Consider the following 21,865-nt stretch of genomic DNA (forward strand, 5'->3'; position numbering starts at 1 on the left):
TCCTGAGGTTGGAGCTCCCGCAGTTGATCCCGAACAAAGGGACCGCCAGCTCCAAGATGTTAAAGCCGCAGTGAAGACGGAGATACGATGAAAAAAATCGCATCTCCATCGAGGAAAGAGATAAAAAACTTTTCCCCCAACCCACCCACCCTCACATAATACAAAAACTGAAGATACACTAAAAACATACAAGTAAACACAGACCAAAACAGGAAAAGAGGAAAAAGACGAGACAGGCTGCCATATATGGTGCCAGCGCTGACCCTAAAGAGGAACATATAGGTCAGGCTACAGTTTATCGATTACAGCTCAGCTTTTAACATTATCATACCCTCCAAACTCATTACCACACTCCAAGAGCCAAGCCTTTGTAGCTCCCTTTGCAACAGGATCCTTAACTTCATCATCAGCAGATCTCCATCAGTACAGAATAGGTAACATCTTCTCCTCATTGACCAGCAATACAGGTGCACCTCAAAGCTGTGTGCTTAGCCCCCTGCTCAACTCTCTTTGCACCCACGACTCTGTGACTAAGTACAACTCTAATACCATCTTACAATTCGACGACACCACTAGTGTTAGCTGAATCACAGATGATGAGAGATGGAATATCTTGGTTATGTGGTGCTGTAATAGCCACCTCTTGCTCAACATCATCAAAACCAAAAACAAAACCAATCGTCGTTTGCAGAAAGGGAAGGTCGGGAGCCCACGTGCCAGTGGTAGGGCGGCGGTGGAGAGAGTTAGTAGCTTCAAATTCTTGAATGTTAACATCTCAGATGACCTGCCCTGGGCCCAGCACATAAACATAGCACAAAAAGGACATTTGTGTTTGGTAGATTATTTCTTTGTTGTAACAATGCTTTTTGGCAATAAATCTTATACCGTTGGAAAGCCTGTTTATTTCCCTTTAAAATGGTGCCACATTTGTAAGGAACATGCATTTGTGGGATGAGCAGCAGAGCTGAGTATGTGGGTTGTGCCCATGAAAAATCTGCCAAATCTTCTCTGCCAATGCCAAACAGCTTATTCTGCCATTGACTCTTGTTCGGTGTTGTTTGGTGGATTGGATGATTGAAGTCTGAAGAAACAAGACATATTGGCAATTTAACAATTTATTCATTTAATAAACAGGAGCCTCAGTAGCGTGTGGAAGAACCATACACAGCCACAACAGCCTGGCACCTCCTCCTCATGCTGGTCACCAGCCTGGTCACACACTGTTGTGGGATGGCATCCCATTCTTCAACCAGCATTTGTCGCAAGTCAGTCAATGTGGTTGTGTTGGTCACTCTGGCACGAACAGCACGCCCAAGCTGATCCCACAAGTGTTCAATGGGGTTGAGGTCAGGACTGCTGGCAGGCCATTCCATCCTCTCCACTCCCAAATTCTGGAGGTAGTCTCTGAGAAACCCTGCTCTGTGGGGGCGAGCATTGTCATCTTGGAGGATAGAGTTCGGTCCCAGACTGTGGAGATATGGGATTGCCACTGGTTGCAGAATCTCATCTCGATATCTCTCTGCATTGAGATTGCCTCCAATGATGACAAGCCTCGTTTTTCCAGTGAGCGAGATGCCGCCCCACACCATCACACTGCCTCCACCAAAAGATGTTACTCTATCGGTGCAGCAATCAGCATAGCGTTCTCCGCGTCTTCTCCACACTTTGACCCTATGATCCAACTGCCGTAGGCAGAATCTGGACTCATCGCTGAACATAACGTTCCTCCACATGTTCAGGTTCCAATGCACGTGTTGCCGACACCAGGGCAAACGGGCCTGACGGTGAAGGGCAGTCATGGCAGGCCTCCTGGCAGCCCTATGAGACCGGAGATCGGCTGCGTGCAGTCTGTTCCGAATTGTCTGGGCAGAGAGCCGTCGGCCATATCGTCCTGCAAACCTTGACTGCAAATCTGTAGAAGACAGCCTACGGTTCCTAAGTGCTGACAGGGTGAGGAAACGGTCTTCTTCGGGTGTCGTCTTCTTGGGACACCCACTTCGCGGCCTGTCTCTGACATCCCCCGTTATATGGAACTTGGCCTTCACTTTGGAGATGGTACTAGGGCTCACTCCAAATAATGCCGCAACTTGGTTTTGCGGAACACCAGCTTGAAGTTGCCCTATCGCACGGGCCCTATCCAGATCAGTCAAACGTGGCATGCCGATTCTTGGAGCAGACACCTACTGACCACTGTAGCAGGGCCCATGCTCACAGATGCTGCCAATCAGGTGCCAATCAGGCACCTGATTGTCAGCACCTGGTGGTACCAGAAGCTCAAAACAAGAGTCAATAGCAACAGCAGAATAAGCTGTTTGGCATTGGCAGAGAAGATTTGGCAAATTTTTCATTGGCGCAATCCATATACTCAGCTCTGCTGCTCATCCCACAAATGCATGTTCCTTACAAATGTGGCACCATTTAAAAGGGGAATAAACAGGCTTTATTGCCAAGAAGCATTGTTACAACAAAGAAATAATCTACCAAACACAAATTTCCTTACTTTTTGTGCTATGTTTAGATATAATCACAAAGACTATGCCTCTACTTTCTTCAAAGTTTAAAAGGATCTGGCATGTCACCAAATACTCAAACAAATCTCTATAGATGTACTGTCCGATTGCATCATTTACTGTCAACTTGCTAATAATGTCTTGTATGTTCTCATCCAAATCATTGAGAAAGATGACAAATAGCAATGGGCCCAGCACCAAACCCTGAAGCACACCAACTAGTCACAGACCTCCAATCTAAAAAGCAATCTGGGATACAGCTCCCAGAAATGCAGGACATATACAACGCACGCTGCCTCAGAAAAGCCATCAGCATCTGTAAGGATATAATAATAATAATAATAATAATAATAATAATATTCATTTATTGTCATTGCAACGAGTACAACGAAATTAAAAAATAGCCAATCCTGACGGTGCGTACAAACATATATGCAATAAATGCAAAAACAAATAAATACATAAATACAATTAAATACAATTATATTAAGTACAAGATTTTTTAACGGTGTTGCCTAGTGCAAAGGTAGTGTTCAGTTCTCGTATGGCCCTGGGGTAAAAACTGTTCTTAAGTCTGTTTGTTCGGGATTTGATCGACCTGAAACGTCGACCAGAGGGCAGATGAACAAACAGACGGTGGCCGGGGTGGGATGGATCTTTTATTATTTTGCCTGCTCTACTGAGGCAGCGTAGGCTGAACAGGTGCTCCAGGGAGGGCAGTGAGCAGCCGATGATCTTCTGGGCCGTCGTGATGACCGTCTGAAGGGCCTTCCTGTCCTTTTCTGAGCAGCTGGCATACCATGTGGTTATACAGTATGCCAGCACACTCTCGATGGAGCAGCGATAGAAGGACAACATGAGCTTCTCCTGCAGGTTGGTTTTCCTGAGGATCCTCAGGAAGTGGAGTCTCTGCTGTGCCTTCTTTACTGTGGTGATGGTGTTGGTAGACCAGGTAAGATCCTCTGCGATGTGCGTACCCAGGAACCTGAAAGCTGGTACCCTTTCCACACAGACCCCATTGATGTAGAGTGGGTCGTAATCTACACTGGTTTTTCTAAAGTCAATTATAAGTTCCTTTGTTTTGGAGGAGTTCAGGACCAGATTGTTCACTGAACACCATGCTGCCAGCCTTTGGATTTCATCCCTATAGGCTGTCTCATCTCCTTCTGAGATGAGTCCAACCACAGTCGTGTCATCCGCGAACTTGATGATGGTGTTGGTGGGATGGGTGGGGGCGCAGTCGTGAGTGTAGAGGGAGTAAAGGATGGGGCTCAACACACAGCCCTGTGGTGAGCCGGTGCTCAGTGTAATGGTGGAGGAGAGGTGAGGGCCTATTTTGACGGTCTGGGGGCGGTTGGTCAGGAAGTCCTTGATCCATTGGCAGATGGTTTGGGAAAATCCAAGGTCGGAAAGTTTGGTGACCAGTCTGCTCGGGATGACCGTGTTAAAGGCAGAGCTGAAGTCGAGGAAGAGCATCCTCACATAGCTCCCCTGGTGTTCAAGGTGGGTCAGTGCAGTGTGAAGAGCAGTGTCGATGGCATCCCCTGTAGACCTATTTGCTCTGTAGGCAAACTGGTGTGGGTCGAAGGTGGGTGGGAGGCTGGCTTTGATGTGCTGCAGGACCAGTCTCTCGAAGCACTTTGTGATGACCGGTGTGAGTGCTACCGGACGGTAGTCGTTAAGACCGCTGATGACAGACTTTTTCGGCAGTGGGATGATTGTGGCGGACTTCAGGCAGGGAGGGATGGTGGATTTTAAAAGGGACAGGTTGAAGATTTTTGTGAAGACCTCAGATAATTGGTCTGCACATTCCTTCAGCACTCTGCCCGTCACACCATCGGGGCCTGCAGCTTTCCTGGGATTCACTGCTCTGAGCACGCGCTTAACATCATACTCCTGCACAGTGAAGGTGTTGCTGTCAGGTGCTGGAGAGGGTGTTATGTCTGCCACTGTAGCTTTCACCTCGAAACGAGCAAAGAAACAGTTAAGTTCCTCTGCCAGCGAGGCGTCGCCGTCGGCAGTCGTGCGGTTGCTGGTCTTGTAGTTGGTGATGTGCTGGATGCCTTGCCATACCCGCCGTGGGTCATTGTTGGAAAAGTGGTCCTCAATCTTCCTCTTCTAGGACGCTTTGGCATCCTTGATGCCTCTCTACAGGTTGGTTCTAGCAGCACTGTATAGAGCTCTATCACTAGACCTGAAGGCGGTGTTACGGTCCTTGAGGAGAGACCTGACATCCTTTGTCATCCAGGGGTTTTGATTGGGATACAACCGGATGCGTTTGTCGACGGTGACATTGTCAACACAGTTTTGGATGTAGCAAAGTACAGTTGATGTGTACTCCTCCAAGTCCTGATCCTCAAAAATATCCCAGTTGGTCCTTTCGAAGCAATCCTGCAGCTGCGAGGAAGCTCCTTCAGGCCATGTCTTAACAGTCTTTATGGTGACTGGAGCTTTCCTCCTGAGTGGGGTGTATGCTGGAGTTAGGAATATGGACAGGTGATCTGACTGCCCCAGGTGTGGTAGTGGTGCTGACCTGAAACCCTTCTTAATATTTGAGTAAACCTTGTCTAGTGTGTTTTTCCCCCTGGTAGCACATCTTATGTGTTGTTCAAGTTTCGGGAGAACTGACTTTAGGTCTGCATGGTTGAAGTCCCCGGCTATGATGTGGGCTGCTTCTGGATATGTGCTCTGTTGTGAGTTTATTGCACCGAGCAGGTAGCCTAAAGCTGTGCTAGCGTTAGCATTCGGTGGGATGTAGACTGCTGTTACTATAACCCCTGTAAATTCGCGAGGAAGGTAAAAAGGCCTGCATTTAACTGTTAGGGACTCCAGATCAGGAGAACAGTGGCTATCTATGATTTGGATGTTAGTGCACCAGCTGTTGTGCACGTAAATGCATAACCCCCCCCCCCTTGCTCTTACCGGAGTCGATGTTTCTGTCCCAACGAAACGCTGTACGCCCGGCTAGCTCAATGGCTCCGTCTGGGATAAGTGGATGAAGCCATGTCTCTGTTACTAAGAGAATGCAACAGTCCTCCACGAGCTTGTTTGCTGATATCTGTAGTTTTAGTTCGTCCATTTTGTTGATGATGGATCTGGCGTTGGTGAGAAACATGCTGGGTAGCGGTGGTTTGTGTGGCTGTCTCTTTAGCTTGGCAAGTATACCGGACCGGCGTCCTCGCTTTTGCTTCCTGTTTCTCCTCCGCCTGCGACGCCTGTTCGCGCCGACAACTATCCACGGAGCGCCCGGCGTCCTGGCTATCTCTTCCGGTATATTTCGCGGGTGTGGAAATTCGCGCACAAGGTCCCGATTGCACTGGAATCCTATGATCAGAAGATCCTTTCGGTTGTAGGTAGGATTTGCCTGATTTGCCTGGTTTGCATGACTAAAATTGACTAACAGACATAACACAGATAACACACATAAAACGCACCGAAAGGGAGAGCTGTGAGCCGCTGCGTCCGTGCGCGCCGCCATCTTGCCACGTCGGTTTGAACTCCTTCCATCTGGCAGATGTTATAATGCCTTCTACGTCCGTACCTCCAGACTGAGAAATAGCTTTTTCCCCCAAGAGCTATAACTGCACTGAATCAGTCTGCTAAGCGCCCCCCATAATCTGTCTTTGCCTCCATAATCATTTGGGAGAACTGACTTTATCACAACACAGTGACAGCTGCTGTAATTTTTAACCTCAGTGTACGTGGACCTATTTGTACTTTTACCTTTTTTTTCTTTTTTATTACATGCTATTTTTATAGCATCGATATGGAGGTTGCAATCTTAATCTCGTTGTTCTTGTACAATGACAATAAAGATATATAATTATTATTATTAACCTTCCACCATCACCCTCTGCTTCCTTCCATGAAGCCAATTTTCTATCCAGTCAGCTATCTCACCCTGGCTCCCATGCGATCTAGCCCTCCAGAGCAGCCTACCATGTGGAACCTTGTCAAACGCCTTGCTGGAATCCATATATACATCCACAGCTCTGCCCACATCAATTATTTTGTTTTATATTCAAATAACACAATCAGATTTGTGAGACATAATCTCCCACGTTTAAAATGGTGCTGACTATCTTAAGCCCTTGTCCATCTAAATTCTAGTAGCTTTCCGACCACAGGTGTTAGGCTCCCTGGCTGGTAGTTCCAGGCTTTTTCCAGCATTCCAGCAAGGCAAGGTTCCACATGGTAGGCTGGATGAGAATGTACAAGGCATAATTAGCAAGTTTGCAGATGACACTAAAGTGGGTGGTATTGTAGATAGTAAAAATGGTTATCAAAGATTACAGAGAAATGCGAGGTGTTGCATTTTGAGAAGTCTAACAGGACTAGGCAGGACCTACACAGTGAATGGCGGGGCTCTGGGGAGTATTGTAGAGCAGAAGGAAGATTTACAATGATGTTGCCAGGCCTGAGCCAGAGAGGTTGAGCAGGCTAGGACTTTATTCTTGGACCACAGGAGGATGAGGGGTGATCTTATAGAGGTGTACAAGATCATACAAATAGATCGGGTAAATGCAGTCTTTTGCCCAGAGTAGGAGAATCAAGAACCAGAGGATATATGTTTAAGACGAGGGAGGAAAAGATTTAATAAGAACACGAGAGGTCACTTTTTTTTTTACACAAAGTGTGGTGAGGATATGGAACAAGCCACCAGAGGAGGTAGCTGTGGCAGGTACCATCATAACATTTAAGAGACATTTGGACAGATATATGGGTTTGGAGGGCTATTTGGGCAGATATATAGGTTTGGAGGGCTAGGGGGCAGGTGCGAGGAGGTGGGACTCTTGTGGATGGGGCACGTTGATCGGCGTGGGCAAGTTAGGCCAAAGGGCCTGTTCCCATGCTGTATTACTGTCTAATTGCGTTGCACAAGGTTGTGTTCTTGTATGCAACCTTTTTATTCTCATTGTCTTGTATAATTTATATTTTGTGCATTGTCTGAGCCTATGTGTCTGTGGTGTTGCTGCAAGCAAGATTTTCATTGTACCTATACCTCACCATTTCTTGCACACATGACAATAAACCTGAAACCAGCAAATTAGACCCTCAACCCCGTTCAACTATGCATTAGAATTATGGTTGACTCTTCACCTTCACTGTCCCAGCTTATTCTCAAAACTCTTCTTAATTTCAGTATGCATCTACAGTCCTCCAAGGCAGAGACAACTAGGTTAAGGGCTAGAGGACATGAAGTTTTGAAAGAAATACTTACTGGTCATTGTCCTTCCAGGGCTTTAAGGCAGCTATTGTATCTTCCTTCGGTCTCACAGACACTACATTTTGGAAAGGTAGTCTCTTGGTTACGCCCGGCAATGACTTTAAATAGGAAGTATAGAATGATCGTATTGGCCTTTGCCTATTGTAAACAGAGTTAGAGTAATCAAGTTCAATTCTGGAATGCATATTGCCATCACCTTCCTGCTTGATATTATCCTTCAGCATTTTCAAAAGATTCCCAAAGAAGTGTCCAAGTTATTATACTTAAAAATTACAAAGTAATTTAGGTTTTGCAAAATTCATTACCAAAGTTCAAGCACGGATTAATTTAGTGGTGGATAAATAAGATACACTGAGCAAATCTTTCAAATTATCACTTTCATAAATGTCATTTTATGTTTCAAGTGTTATTAAAAAAAGGTTCAGCCTGAACTGATGAAAGTTATACAATGGTCACTAAAAACTTAGCAAGCAAACGGCAAACAATATTTTCCCATCAGTTGTCAAAAGTAGAAATTAGAAAAATAATCCAAGACATTAATAAAGTCCCTAATATGAAAATCTATAATCAATATTCCCTAAGGAGGTGGCAATAAAATGTCATTTGTACCATCATTTAGAATACCTTCCTCGTATAAGGACTGAAGTCTTCAATGTTTTGACAGATTAAGTCCAAGCATGGTTATTATTTTTTTGTGGACCAAGACTATATAAGGGATAACAAATCAAAATAAAATGCTATCAACCGTAGAGGTTAGAAATAAAAATGATGGGTATTTTAAGTGGAACACTATCACAAACTATTGGAGCTAAAGAAGAAAAAGTGAAAACCTACGAGGAGTAAAGCAACAGTGCATACTGTAACATTCTCTGCCTACAAAGATGTATCCTATTTTTAAATTATTAAAGTTTAATTGCTTAAACTGTACCACTCAACTTATAGTAAAAGCATAGGTCAAGAAAGCAAAAAAATGGATTACCAAAACATTCCAGTTCCTTTATAAATTATAAATTACAATAATAAACTGATGTCAGATTGAGGCAGTCCACATTTATCAGCAAGTCATTCAGTATAATCTGCTTTTATCCATGCGAAATGGCCAAATGTTTAACAGCACTAGTGCATACATTAAACACAAAAAAATTCGGCAAGCATTAATGCTTGAGAACAATCAGTATTGTATTCTGCACAGCAAACCGCCATTCAGCATGAAGTTTCAATAGCTTGTGGCAAGGACAGTCATGCCAGTAAAAGTATGTCATCTTATTTATAAATTAAAAAATTTAAAGCACTAGTAATAGATTTTATTTGGTTGTATTTGATGTAAATATTTTTTAATTCTAATCCATTAGTTTCAGGGGAATTTCCTAGCATTGCATTATGTAACTTGCAAATAGTTTACATGCAAACCCACCAGAAAAAACATTTGTATTATTTTGTTGGTTGTAAAATTTCCAATGAGCTTAGATTCAAATTTCAATGCTTCAGAACAGGAATTGGTATTCACCAAATTAGCATTACCTAGAGAATGGCACATTTTGTTAATCTAGTTTTCATTATTGGGACCATTAGTGAGGAGGTTTTCCTTAGGATTCTGCTACTGAATGTGAAGGATATTTGAAGAAAGATATCTAGCCCACATTATGAGAGAGACATTAAAGGATATAATCTGGGGAAGAAAGGAGCAATAATAGTGAGACAATTCAATAGCAGAGTAAAATATCTCCAGAAGAATGTTACAAACAAAGTTAGATATTTATTTTTCAGATTAAAATAAATTTCCAAAAGTAATTTCGCACTACGGGTGTGTAAACCAGGCATGTGAGTGAGGTCAAAAAAAGGAGGAAAAGATCCGAGCGCTTGCTGACGATGAGGGTCAAAAATCTACACACAAAATTACCCGTTTCAAGCCTCTTTTAGTGCATTTCAAAGCAAAAACAGACATTACAAAATAATGTGAATATGTCACTGTACAGTAATAACATTGAAGTAAATTCGCACATTAATTGATAGTCAGCCCAAAAAGGCGGTAATTGGCTTTTTTGCTGTGTTTTATATTTTAACCTTGTCTTAATTAATTTAGTTGTATAATCTTGCACTTAAATTTAATATTTACTCATTACAGTTCCACCACTGATTTTCTGGCACTTGGTTCTAGAGCTTTGCTGGTTTATCCAGCAGGCCAAGGAAGACGGCTAAAGGGATAGATTTGCTGGCTCCAGCTGGGCTGGAGTTCCAGAGCCCCGGCCGCAGGTTGCAAATTCAAACCACCGATCAGCCATGGGGTCGAGAGTGGCTGCCTTGCCCAGCCTAGGTGCCACATTCTCGGGAAGACTTCCATGGCGCGGGGGATTTTTAGCGGAACCTCTAGCGACCGAATTGACAAATTGGCCATGGAAGTCCCAATAAGGTCGAGATTGGCTGCCTGACCCAGCCTAGGTGCCACATTTCCGGGGAGACTTCCAGGGCGCGCGGGGGGGACTTCTCGCGGAACCCCTAGTGGAACCTAGTGTTCATTACAAGTCTATACATCGTTTTTTTTCCTTTCTTTTTTCCATCCGATTTCTCCGTTTATTTGGCAAAGTGAAATACGCAGAAACCATGCAAAAAGCACGGAAAATTGATTTTAAAAAGGCGGAAATCCGCGGAAAATTCACATGCCCGGTAAACAAAGGAAGATGGTTGTGTTTGTTGAAAGTCAACTATCCCAGTCGCAGGACATCACTGCAGATGTTTCTCTGGGCAGTGACCTGCACATCTTCATTGCTTCATCACAAGATCAGAAGTGAAAATATTAGCTCATGATTGCCTGATTTTCAATTGAAGTTGCTACTTAGCAAATTCCCCTCAATTCCCCCCGCTCTCCCACCCCATCAACATTCTGGGCGGGCCATCAAAAACTCAACTGGTTGGCCACATAAATACTGTGGCTACAAGAACAGATCAGAGACAAAGTTCGTTTTTTACAAAGTTAATTTGATTCTGCTATTTTCACTGAAGGAAGGTTTAAAAAAATTTACGGTGGAGCAAGGAATCACCAGCAGTGGTGCGTACTTTGCATTTTAACACTCTCCAGATTTTTCTGTAGACAGTATAATAATGTTGATATTTTACAAGCATGACAATAACAAAATATAGGCCACTGAATTAACAAGTGATTACCAGAAACATAGCATTTTGGACACAAATTTGCAAACGCTCCCAAGAAAGAAAATGTAATTGAATTCATGTATTACATATATTTCTCTCACTTTCCATTTCCAAATTCACTTCCAGTTTAAAAAGGAAATACTTTCCAAAACCTCTTCACATTGCATAGAAGTGTGATCAAGAGAAGTTTTCACGTCACAAATAGTAAAGTCACTGCTAAATATATATTTTTCATTCCAAAGAAGATCAGGTATGTGTTGTGTTTCCTGTTTTACAACATCGGACATTGGCTCTCTAATGCATTATGGTTTTGTTTCTTCACCACTCCTTTTCAGTCTATATGATCTGGTGAGATTAAGATTTTCTACAGTGCCAAAAAGAAATTTGCACACTCACGTGTAAATCAATCCACGAGAGCCATTGGGATGGAACAAGTAACAGGATGGCACCGAATTAATATTTAGTTTCTCCATTAACTTTTCGTCAGTATTCACTGCTCTTTTTACCACAATATTTTCATACTGCATCAAATCAAGTATCACCTGTTAGAAGATAACACATATCTGTGAACATCATGGCACGGTTATTTTGAAAGTAGAGTTACATTTTATTATTTTTTTTAAAACAATGGTCTATTTGCTCTAAACATCGTGAATACCAGCAGTCTGCCCAGATATATTGTCATTAAATGTGTCTGGATTCAGCTTCTAAGCCAGAGCCAATTACCTGGTAAACAGATGAGTCAAATGGAATGTGCCACCTAACAAACCAAACTGGCACTTTTTTTCAAACTAATTCCACAAAAAATAATTTAATTATTTGAAATGAAATAATTTAACTTTGTGTAACTGAATTTAACCTACATTCACATTGCTATGGTACATCATATGTTATTTAAGTTTCTAACTTTGCCACAAAGAAAGCCAGACATTGATTACTTAGGATTTTGCTTACAGATTCAATTACGTGTACGATCACGTGCTTATTCGCACTGGTGGCCTGCTCACTGATAAAGGCATTCATCATTCATAAATCCTCAGATAAATTTTTAAACCAACAAGGTTACTTGATACCCATTCTTCATTTTCACTTATGCAAAATCCTTGAAGCAATATTTGATGCAAGAGACGAACCCTCCATTTTGGTGAAATGGAGGAGCAAAAAAGAAGAATTTGGAATAAAGTGTAAGTAAAAAATCAAACTTACCTCTCGACCTACATATGACGGCGCTGTTTCAAAGATAACAGCAGTATAATGCTTCTGGTGTTCACTCAAGTATGATAGGATAGAAAAGGAGCTGAAAGAGAGAAACACATTTAAAAGACAAGTCATACCTTTGAGGATGACGGTTGGAACAAAAGTGTACATGAAGCATCTCCCAAGGAGACTGTTTTTCTAATTGTAACAAAACATTAGATAGATGCCACAGGTAATTTTGTAAATTTGAACTAAGTAAATGAATATTGAACTATATTGATGTTCTAAATTTCTGTAAAGAACATTAAATATATTTAGTAAAACTTGAGAACTCTTAATTGTGAATGGTGGTAGTCCAAACTAAACAGCAGGCTTAATAACATTCATGATTTTTTATTTTAAGTGTGATCAATTTCTTTGGTTCATCTTCTGAAGATTTGTTGCTTGATTATATTTTTGCAAATTCTGACAGCCTTCAAATACAACATGGTCTTTCCTAAACAAAAATAAATGTTCAAAGAGTACACTGAAACAATACCTAGAAGGTTATGTGACTTGGAGCTCATTCACATAACTCCAAATCTTTTCCTGGCTCCATCAATATTCTTAACCTTTCAAACTGGCTTTGCTGCTTATTAGGGTAGGAACAAGCGATCATTTATCTCTTCTGATAAATAATCATTCAATAGAGATCTTGGTCATTCAGTAAAATGACTAAGACCTCAATTAATAGTATTAGTACAGAGAAATCAAGCAATGATCTTAAGGTCTTGCATGTCTAAATACTCTGAAGGACAGTTCCTTTTAGTGTATTGTGAGAAATCAACATCAATAAGATTGTATACAAGGAATTTAATCAATCAATGATGTGGAAACAAACACGAGAGAATTTTGCACAAGAAAAGCGCAAGAGGAAAATATAAAGTAATTCTCAAAGAATTGCTCTTTCATTTCCTAACTGGCCAAAAGAAAGGTTGGAAGAGTAATAGACTTGCTGCAAAGTGATGCGAGAAAATAAAATGTAGCTGCATGTTAGAATATATAGCATCTCCGTAAAAATGAAGAACCTGCCACAAAGTTAAGTAACAGTAGGGGGCACCCTCTTCAGATATGCGAAAAGCAACATCTCTCTAATCTTGTACCAAGATAATTCATCACCATAAAAATTACTGATGCCATTACTTAAAAACGGGTACTTTTAACAATACCTGGCTGGTTCCAGCACAGGGCAAGCAGGGGGCTTGTTTGCATATGTACTATTTTGCAGAAAATCAATCATGATATGTCGGAACGTCTGTAACTCTTTGTTTGGTCCTGTAAAACAAATATTTAGAGATTTTAATGAGTTCCCTGAACCATTTTTCTTGAGCATTATCATAAAAGTAAACCAAACTGTCTAAACTTTGAGACTTCAACCAACAACATATAAAAGTCTGAAATTCTGTGCAATACTTAATACGAATACGGTTGATTCCAAAACTGAATACCTCTGAAGCACAGGTTCACCACCGAATTTCCAGTACCCTTGGTTCCAGAGCCTTGCCAGATTATCCACTTTGCCGGACCAACAGAGATCACGTAATAATAATTCAACAACACATTCTGACCCATTAATTATACCCACCTCCCGTGTCTCTAAAGAACAATGGACTGCTACAAACTTAAATTAAAAAATATTAAATGTACATTAAATTTACAGCAAAACTTTCTTGCACGGACAGTCCGGGTGCCGGTCCATGACTTGCCCTCAGAGGTCCCAATGAGGTCGGCGGTCGCCCACATGGCCAAGGCCTCGCTTTAATGGTAGGACTACCGGGCCAACCCAAGATCTGCCGAATCAGCCAGAAACGCGTCTGGGCCGTGGAGCCCGCCGCCCCATCGTCCACGCAGGCCTCCAAGAGGAGTTGAACTGTACCGGAACGGTCCACCGAGGCTGCCGTGAGGCCGAGCTACTGGCCCGCAAAGTCTGACTTGGAAGTCGGCTTTCGGAATGGATCAGCCGCCTCCGGCCAGGCCGGAGTTCCAGAGCCCCAGTCATAGGGAGTTAATTTGCGACGAGGTCGAGAATGCCACCTTAACTGGCTGAGGCGCCATATTTTCGGGGGGACTTCTGGGGGACGATTTCAAGTGCGCTCATGTAACTTTGTCTGCATCTTAAGGGAGGTGCCGGACCATCAGTTGCCAGAAAATCGGTAGTGTGCTGAAATATGACAATCATATTATGAGGTGAAAAATCTTCAATGTTGTAATAAAGAAAGGATAGTTTATGGATGACAACTGTCTATTCGCTACAAAATCAACCAAAATCCACCCCGCTTTTTTTTCCACATAATTTGCAGATCCTCCATAATTGTAGTTCTGCAATCCAATTCCACCCAAGTCATTTGTATTTGGGTTCTTGATTGAAGACACTAAAATGTCATTGCAAAATCAATGTATTGCTCCTAAATATTGTCTCCAATTGACAAATATATTCCTGCCTTTGCTCTGAAATCAACTATTTATTAGATCTTTGTCACTGGATTTTTTTGTCAAGACACACAATTTTTCATTATCAACTCCAACAGAGATGCTGCTTGACTCATTGAGTTACTCCAACACTTTGCTTTTTTTTAAATATTGAAAGTCTAGGACAGGTAATTTAATAAACTAAATTTTAAATGTTAGCTAACTTGTGGTATAATTTCCTATAAATTTCAGCTTGATTTTGTCTATTAAATCACACCATTAATCTGAGCACTTCTTTTTTTGTTGACATTATGGTACAGTACAGTATTGTTAGATTGCATTTCATGCAACAGATTGACCCAAAATTCTATTTTTCTACTGTGGTGGACATAAACATTGAATAGAAAACATTGGTGAAAACTTTTGCTCATGGGTGAAACTTTTATATAAAACTCCAACAGCTAGAATACTGACAAACCAAATGTTGTCACCAAAATTTCACTTATCCAGAGGTTGTAGACAAGGATGTCCACTATCTCCGCTTTTATTTGCCCTCGTTATAGAACCACTCGCCGAGAGTATCAGATCACACCCAGACATTCACGGCTATAACACTAAACATACAATTAACAAAATTTCCTTATATGCGGATGATGTACTATTATACATCACAAACCCTGAAATTAGCATTCCGAATTTACTAAATCTCATAACTCAATTTGGCTCATTCTCTGGATATAGAATTAATTGGTACAAAAGCGAAATCATGCCAATTACGGAACAAAATCCGGCTATACTTCAACAATTCCCTTTTAAAATTGCCTATGAAAAGTTCAAATACCTTGGAATCTACGTGACTAGGAAATATACTTCTTTATTTAAATCAAATTTCCCTTCTTTAGTTACTAAATTACATAGAAACATCCAATTTTGGAAAACACTCCCCATTTCACTAGCTGGTCGAATTAATGCCATAAAGATGATCTTCCTCCCACAGCTACTATACTTATTTCAAGCAATCCCGATACACCTTCCAAACATTTTTTTCAAAAAAATCGATTCAATTATTACTAATTTTATTTGGGATTATAAGACCCATAGAATAAATAAAAGACATTTATGCAAGTCTAAAACTAATGGAGGATTCGTTTTACCAAACTTCCTATTTTATTACTGGGCGGTTAATATTAAAAATATAACCTTCTGGCTGAACGACATTGATCGGCAACCAGATTGGTTAAAGTTGGAGAAGGAGGATTGCTTACCATTTGACATTGGTGCGATCTTATTCGCCCCAATAACTTTGAATAAAAAAACATATGGAGGAAATCCGATTATACATAGTGTTATCCGTATTTGGAAACAATTAAAACTCACTTTAAAATTGAGTAATTTATCTTTCTTCCTACCCATTGCAAATAACCCTTCTTTCAAACCGTCTGTCTCAGATAGAGGATTCATTCAATGGAAAAGTTATGGAATTAAAATGGTGGGAGACCTCTATCATAAGGGAACTTTTCTCTCTTTTCAGGAATTACAACAGAAGTATGGATTACATGCTAATATGTAAGTATGGATTACATGCTAGTATGTAAAATCACATGCGCAAGAATATAGATTTAGAGGCCCAGGAATTCTTGATGAATGCTTGAACTGTCACTACAATATAAATAAATTAATATCTTATATTTATAACACTCTTTTAGATACCGACATTCCGTCATCAGAATCATATAGACGAGCATGGGAGGACGAATTGGCTCAACCCATAACGCAAGACATATGGGACGAAAGTTTACAACACATACATCAATGCTCGTTAAACACTAGACACTCATTAATACAATTTAAAATATTACACAGACTACATTATTCGAAGACAAAATTAAACAGGATCTTCCCAAGTATCTCTCCTATTTGTGATAAATGTCAATTTCAAGAAGCCAATTTAACTCACACTTTTGTGACTTGTACAAACATGCAACATTTTTGGATCGATATTTTAAAAATCATTTCTAAAGTTATCGATAACCAACTGGATTTAGATCCAAAATTAATAATCTTAGGATTATCAGAACACATTACAAACTTTACGCTAAGTCAGAGACGCTTTCTTGACTACAGTTTAATAACTGCAAAAAAATTAATACTTAAATTTTGGGAAAAAACAGTAACCCCCACAATTAAAATGTGGATTACGGAAATGACCGAGACCTTGCATTTGGAAAAAATAAGGTTTGCCTTAATTGACAAACCAGATCTATTTTTTAAAATATGGTCTCCATTTATTGAATTTAAAAAAAAGTAAATGGGTTTGTCACAAAATTAAAATTTAAAACTAAAGTTAAAACTTGAGTTTAGGGTTGGATGTACAACTATACTCATTAACTCCCGGATCTATCCCCATAATCTTTATGTTAGTAATTCTCTTTTTTCTTTGCTCTCTCTCTATTAGTTTATAGTCTTTTTTTCCAGCCTCTTTTCATCTTTATTTTTTCTTTAAAATTTAAAAAATTGAAGCTATGTAAGAACTCTATAACCAGTTTGTCGTTTATTATTATTTGTACATATGCTTAAAAAAATAAGATAAAAAAATTAAAAAAAAAAAAAAAAATTTAAAAAAAAAAAGAATTATTAATGATCATTAATAATTATTATTTTTATTATTTTTATTTTAATTCCTTATATCTCAGATACATTTTATTTTTCATGAGACATGAACGGAATACACTGATAATCATGCTTTTGCAAGATGGACTTCAATCGAAAAATTAACATTAACTGCTGGCACTTTGCTGCACCACCCAGGAGCAAACTTTGAACATTTAAATGTGCATGCATTCCACCCAAGCTCTTTCAATGCTTCAAAATACTTAAACATACACAATTCTTCTCTCCATCACTCTCATCCAATGGGAGAAAAAAATGAAATAACAAGTCCAAGTCAGATCAAGTTAAGGACATTTTTAAAATTAATATAAATTAAACTACTCAGAGGAAATTGCATTCATCTCACAAAAGGTACTAAAATTGTTTGTTCGTTCATAATTTGACCAAGTTTGATCATACATACAATTCACATTTTACTCATGTAACATATAGCCATTGCTCAATGATCTGACCAAAAAAAATCAAAAGTACCTGTATCTTAGCAAATATCCTGTTCATAAATTTGGGACTGCTCTCCAACAACATTTGCTTTTACTGATTTTAAAAGATAAAGGAATCTGGTCTTATTTGGGTTAGATCTGCATCCATCTTATAAAATTAAATAATAATGCATTGTATTATAATAATGGTGAAAGCTATGCTCACGTCCAAGTCAGTTAGATTATACAATGGATAAATTAATACATTGACAGATCCAAGCACTGGGATGTGAACACATCATCACATACTTTGGTTCAAACAGCGATCTCGTAGTTGAAGATTTTGGAATGTTCAAATCTCAAGTTGTCTATTCACTTTGAAATATTTTCTACATATTGCATTTAATCCGGTAAATTTCCTTGGTGTGGGACGAATAAAGGAATATATTATTAATCCGTAACTGTAACTGGCATTTCCAGTTATAGGAAATCCATTACATCTCTTCTCCTTCTTGATAGGACAGCAACTGCTTGAAAAAATATTAATTGCAGGTGGATTGCATGTATGGAACAATTTGCCAGAGGAGGTAGTTGAGGCTGGGACTATCCCATTGTTTAAAAAACAGATAGACAGGTACATGGATAGGACGAGGTGGAGGGATATGGACCAAGCGCAGGCAGGTGGGACTAGTGTAGCTGGGACATGTTGGCCATTGTAGGCAAGTTGGGCTAAAGGGCCTGTTTCCATACTCTTTGACTCTATGACTTGATTAGAAAGGCCAACATATTTTCTCCATCCCGAAGTGCCCCCCAAATTAAAATGTTTGCACCATTTCAGAGGGTGGTTAGATCGAATTGTTTAGGTGATTGGTAGATACATACAAAAATAACTCTCAGCCTCCTTCCAATAAATAGAAAAGGAAACAGCTATAGTTCTACAGAAATACATTATTTAAATGCAAGGCACCACTTTTGTTGCAGTCACAAACTCAAATGCCTGCCCACAGTTGTAACTTAATATCAGAGCTATCCATATCGAATTCGCACAATTTGAAATTCTTGATTGAACTAGTATTAGGCTTCTAATGTTATACATTTAAATTGAAGGAAACATGAAATGCCTTTTCTACAATTTTCTGCTAGTTATAGAAGTTCTTCAATAATTGTCTCATTAGTACCATACCGTAATAATCTTCTCCTGTTGCGAACTGACTCACGAGTGCTTTGAAGTACTGCAAGGGAACAAAAGAAAAATTAGTGATAATAACAACAGATTTCTTACTGAAAACACACAAGAGTCTGTGGATTTAAAAAAAATATTTCACGTTTACCCAGTAAGCACATTCAATTGTGAAAATTAGGAAGAAACTTGGCAAGGCACATTTGTTCCAAAAATTCACCTGCACGGTTAATCTCACCCAAATTGTGATTAGCAACAACATTTTCCTAGTAGCCATGTCCTTTCACTGGCAATAGTTAATTTCCAACCACATTAAGCAATTCTGCAGAATTGTGGTGGCGCTGTCAAGAAAATCAAAGTAGAAATGTATTTTAATCCCCATGAGAAAATGCACTGTGATATAGTCCTCAAATGAAATATTCCAAAGGCACATGCAAATTCTTGAAAGTTCAAGAAAATTGTTAGTATAGCTGTTCCAGATAAAATTTCTTTGAAATGCCCATATAATCAGCCCATATGATGTCAGTCCGGAGAGCAATTATTTTTAAAAACAGCACCTATTGCACACAACTCAAGAGGTTTTCATTTCTGATCTCAAACCTACATATTTAAAAGGAATATTTATAAAATGTAAGGTATGTGCCTTTTTACTTTGGTTAAATAAATTATCAAGCATGTACAGGTGGGTTAAGTTCTAATTCTCTCTGAAGGAAGAGGTTGTGCAATAAACCTTTTTGACCATGTTTTCATCTCAATTTCAACATTTGGGACTAGCTGCCATATTAATTTAAATAATTCGAAAACTACCCTGCTGAAAGAAAAAACAAGGCAAAGAACTTGTTCTACAACTTAGCAGTTTAGTCATGAGAGGAAGAATGTAAATTGGACAAGAGAAAAACTTTCTCCTTATTTATTTACTTCAGCACCAGCCAGGCTGGCCAATGGGACAAAAACAAGTTATTGTTATGCAAGTAATGTAAATGGAAATCAAATTGGACCGATTGCATATATTTATTGAGAATTGAATTTTCAAAATCACAATAACTTTATTGCCGTACATTTCATCAATATTACAAGATTTATTACGACAGAAAAGGTTTCTGGATTTTTTTTCTGCCTGGTGGCATGACAGTCACAAAGTATTCTAGACAAATATCTCCCCCAATTTTCTTCACATATAAATATATATAATAGATTATTTTACTGATATCAATCAGGAAACATTGACTTTTACAGGAGTGCTGAGAAAATTCGCATAATTTTAGTTCAGGGGAACTTCTTTCTTCATGGTATACTCTGCACCTAACTTCTCTCTGATATGTTCATGCTGCAAGAAATTTATCCAGTGAGACACTAACTAAGCTGTATGTTGGCCAACTGTGTATCTCTCGTTTTGCTCTGGCAAGAAGCAAGTAGAAAATAACGAATGAGCTTCAAATGATTAACAAATTGAGAAATAACCATTTGATGCACAAATTGCTTGGGTATATGAAGGCAAATTAATTGGCACCAAATCTAGGAGATAAATATTATTCTTTTTTTATTTAAACTGCTCCAGGAACCAAAAGATACAGCATGACTGGGAAAAAGTGGGCCAATCTCTTGCTTTAACAGAGACAATAAATATACAGGGCTCACCAGCCAAAATAGTATAATAAATTAGATTGGATAAATGTATTTATTTAGTCAAACTTCAAAGTTATAGGTGGCTTACAGGACAATAATCCACAATAATAATAAACTAAACTAAAACTAAGCTTTGGCAGTTCTAGTTACTATGCACTTGTTTCATAATGCAAAGAAAAGTTACTGTTAAATCAGTTCTCAATTATAAAGCTTGTATTTCTCTCCACCCACAAAATTAGCTAAACATTCTTACATTTCAGCAGAAAAGACTGCATATCAAGGAACTGAAAAACTAATCAATAAAAATCTCACTTTAATGTCAAATATGCAAGTTTGCAAAGAATGATTCACTACACAAAGACACACTACACACATTCACTAAACAAAGTCATGCTTCGTCAACAGGTTTGCCCTTACCCGAAAAGTTGGATAGAAATGAATACCGTAGTCTGCACATGCGGCAAAATTCTTCTCCTCGGCACAGTCCACCGCACCTACCCTGATTGCCAATTCCCAATCTGCGAAGAAAAGTTCACCATTATTTTCCGATACAAATTTAGCATTTGACAGTGGCCAGATAAAGCCATTGAGAAAGGTGAATGAGATACTTAAATTTATCAGATGGGAAATGGAATAAAAAGCGAGCAGATACTGTAAACATTTCTAGTCAGGTCAAAATTGAACCTCCGGTCACCACCAAACAAGATAGCTCTGGAGAGGATGCAGAGATAATGAGCATGTTGCCAGGGCTGAAGAATTATGATGAAGACAAACAAAATTTGTTCGGGATTGTGCTCTTTTGGATAGACGATATTGAGGAGATATTTAAAATTAAGTGTACAAAACCATTGTCCCCCTGTTGCAGTTCCTCTTTCACAAGATAATTAGCAAATTAGTATACAGAGTCTGGTGCTTTTATTTCCTTTTTAAAAGTATGTAAGAACCAAAGTCTCCAATATTACAAAAGCAGTAAGATGATTGCTTTATACAATATCCTTTGATTTGAGCTGTCCATTTAGAGCATGAAAATTAAGGGAACCATAAAGTATTTGCATGTTAATTGGCTAATTATTAATTGGGTAACAAAACAAACGAAATAGCAAAGATGTTCTGGATTGCCACACACCTTTCCAGACTGATTAAATGAGAAAATATTATTATTTTTTAATTAGTCAAAGACTAATTGCTCCAAAGACGTACAGGTATGTAGGTTAATTGGCTGGGTAAATGTAAAAATTGTCCCTAGTGGGTGTAGGATAGTGTTAATGTACGGGGATCGCTGGGCGGCACGGACTTGGAGGGCCGAAAAGGCCTGTTTCCGGCTGTATATATATGATATGATAAGCCAAGAGGCTGCAGAAAATCTTTTTTCAAAGGTCTTTTTCATTAACTGAGTTTAATAAGAGTGGTGCTGAAAACTACATTGAGAATTGGGCAT

At 39.4% G+C, this 21,865-nt stretch overlaps 1 protein-coding gene across 2 annotated transcripts in view; it reads right to left on the reverse strand.

The window, feature by feature from the left end:
• qsox2 (quiescin Q6 sulfhydryl oxidase 2) overlaps positions 1-21,865 on the reverse strand; it is a 61,351-nt gene that overhangs the window by 22,650 nt on the left and 16,836 nt on the right. Inside the window, exons 2-7 of one of the 2 annotated variants that reach the window (XM_078426253.1) lie at positions 20,845-20,945; positions 18,805-18,853; positions 13,293-13,398; positions 12,094-12,184; positions 11,284-11,429; positions 7,732-7,875 (exon numbers count right to left, since the gene is read on the reverse strand). In XM_078426253.1, the coding sequence (XP_078282379.1) occupies positions 7,732-7,875; positions 11,284-11,429; positions 12,094-12,184; positions 13,293-13,398; positions 18,805-18,853; positions 20,845-20,945 (637 nt within the window). Of the gene's footprint in view, positions 1-7,731; positions 7,876-11,283; positions 11,430-12,093; positions 12,185-13,292; positions 13,399-18,804; positions 18,854-19,039; positions 19,121-20,844; positions 20,946-21,865 lie in introns of those variants that run through there. The other variant, XM_078426254.1, reaches the window with a different exon arrangement.

This window comes from Rhinoraja longicauda, chromosome 31, assembly GCF_053455715.1.
Source record: "Rhinoraja longicauda isolate Sanriku21f chromosome 31, sRhiLon1.1, whole genome shotgun sequence".
NCBI lineage: Eukaryota > Metazoa > Chordata > Chondrichthyes > Rajiformes > Arhynchobatidae > Rhinoraja > Rhinoraja longicauda.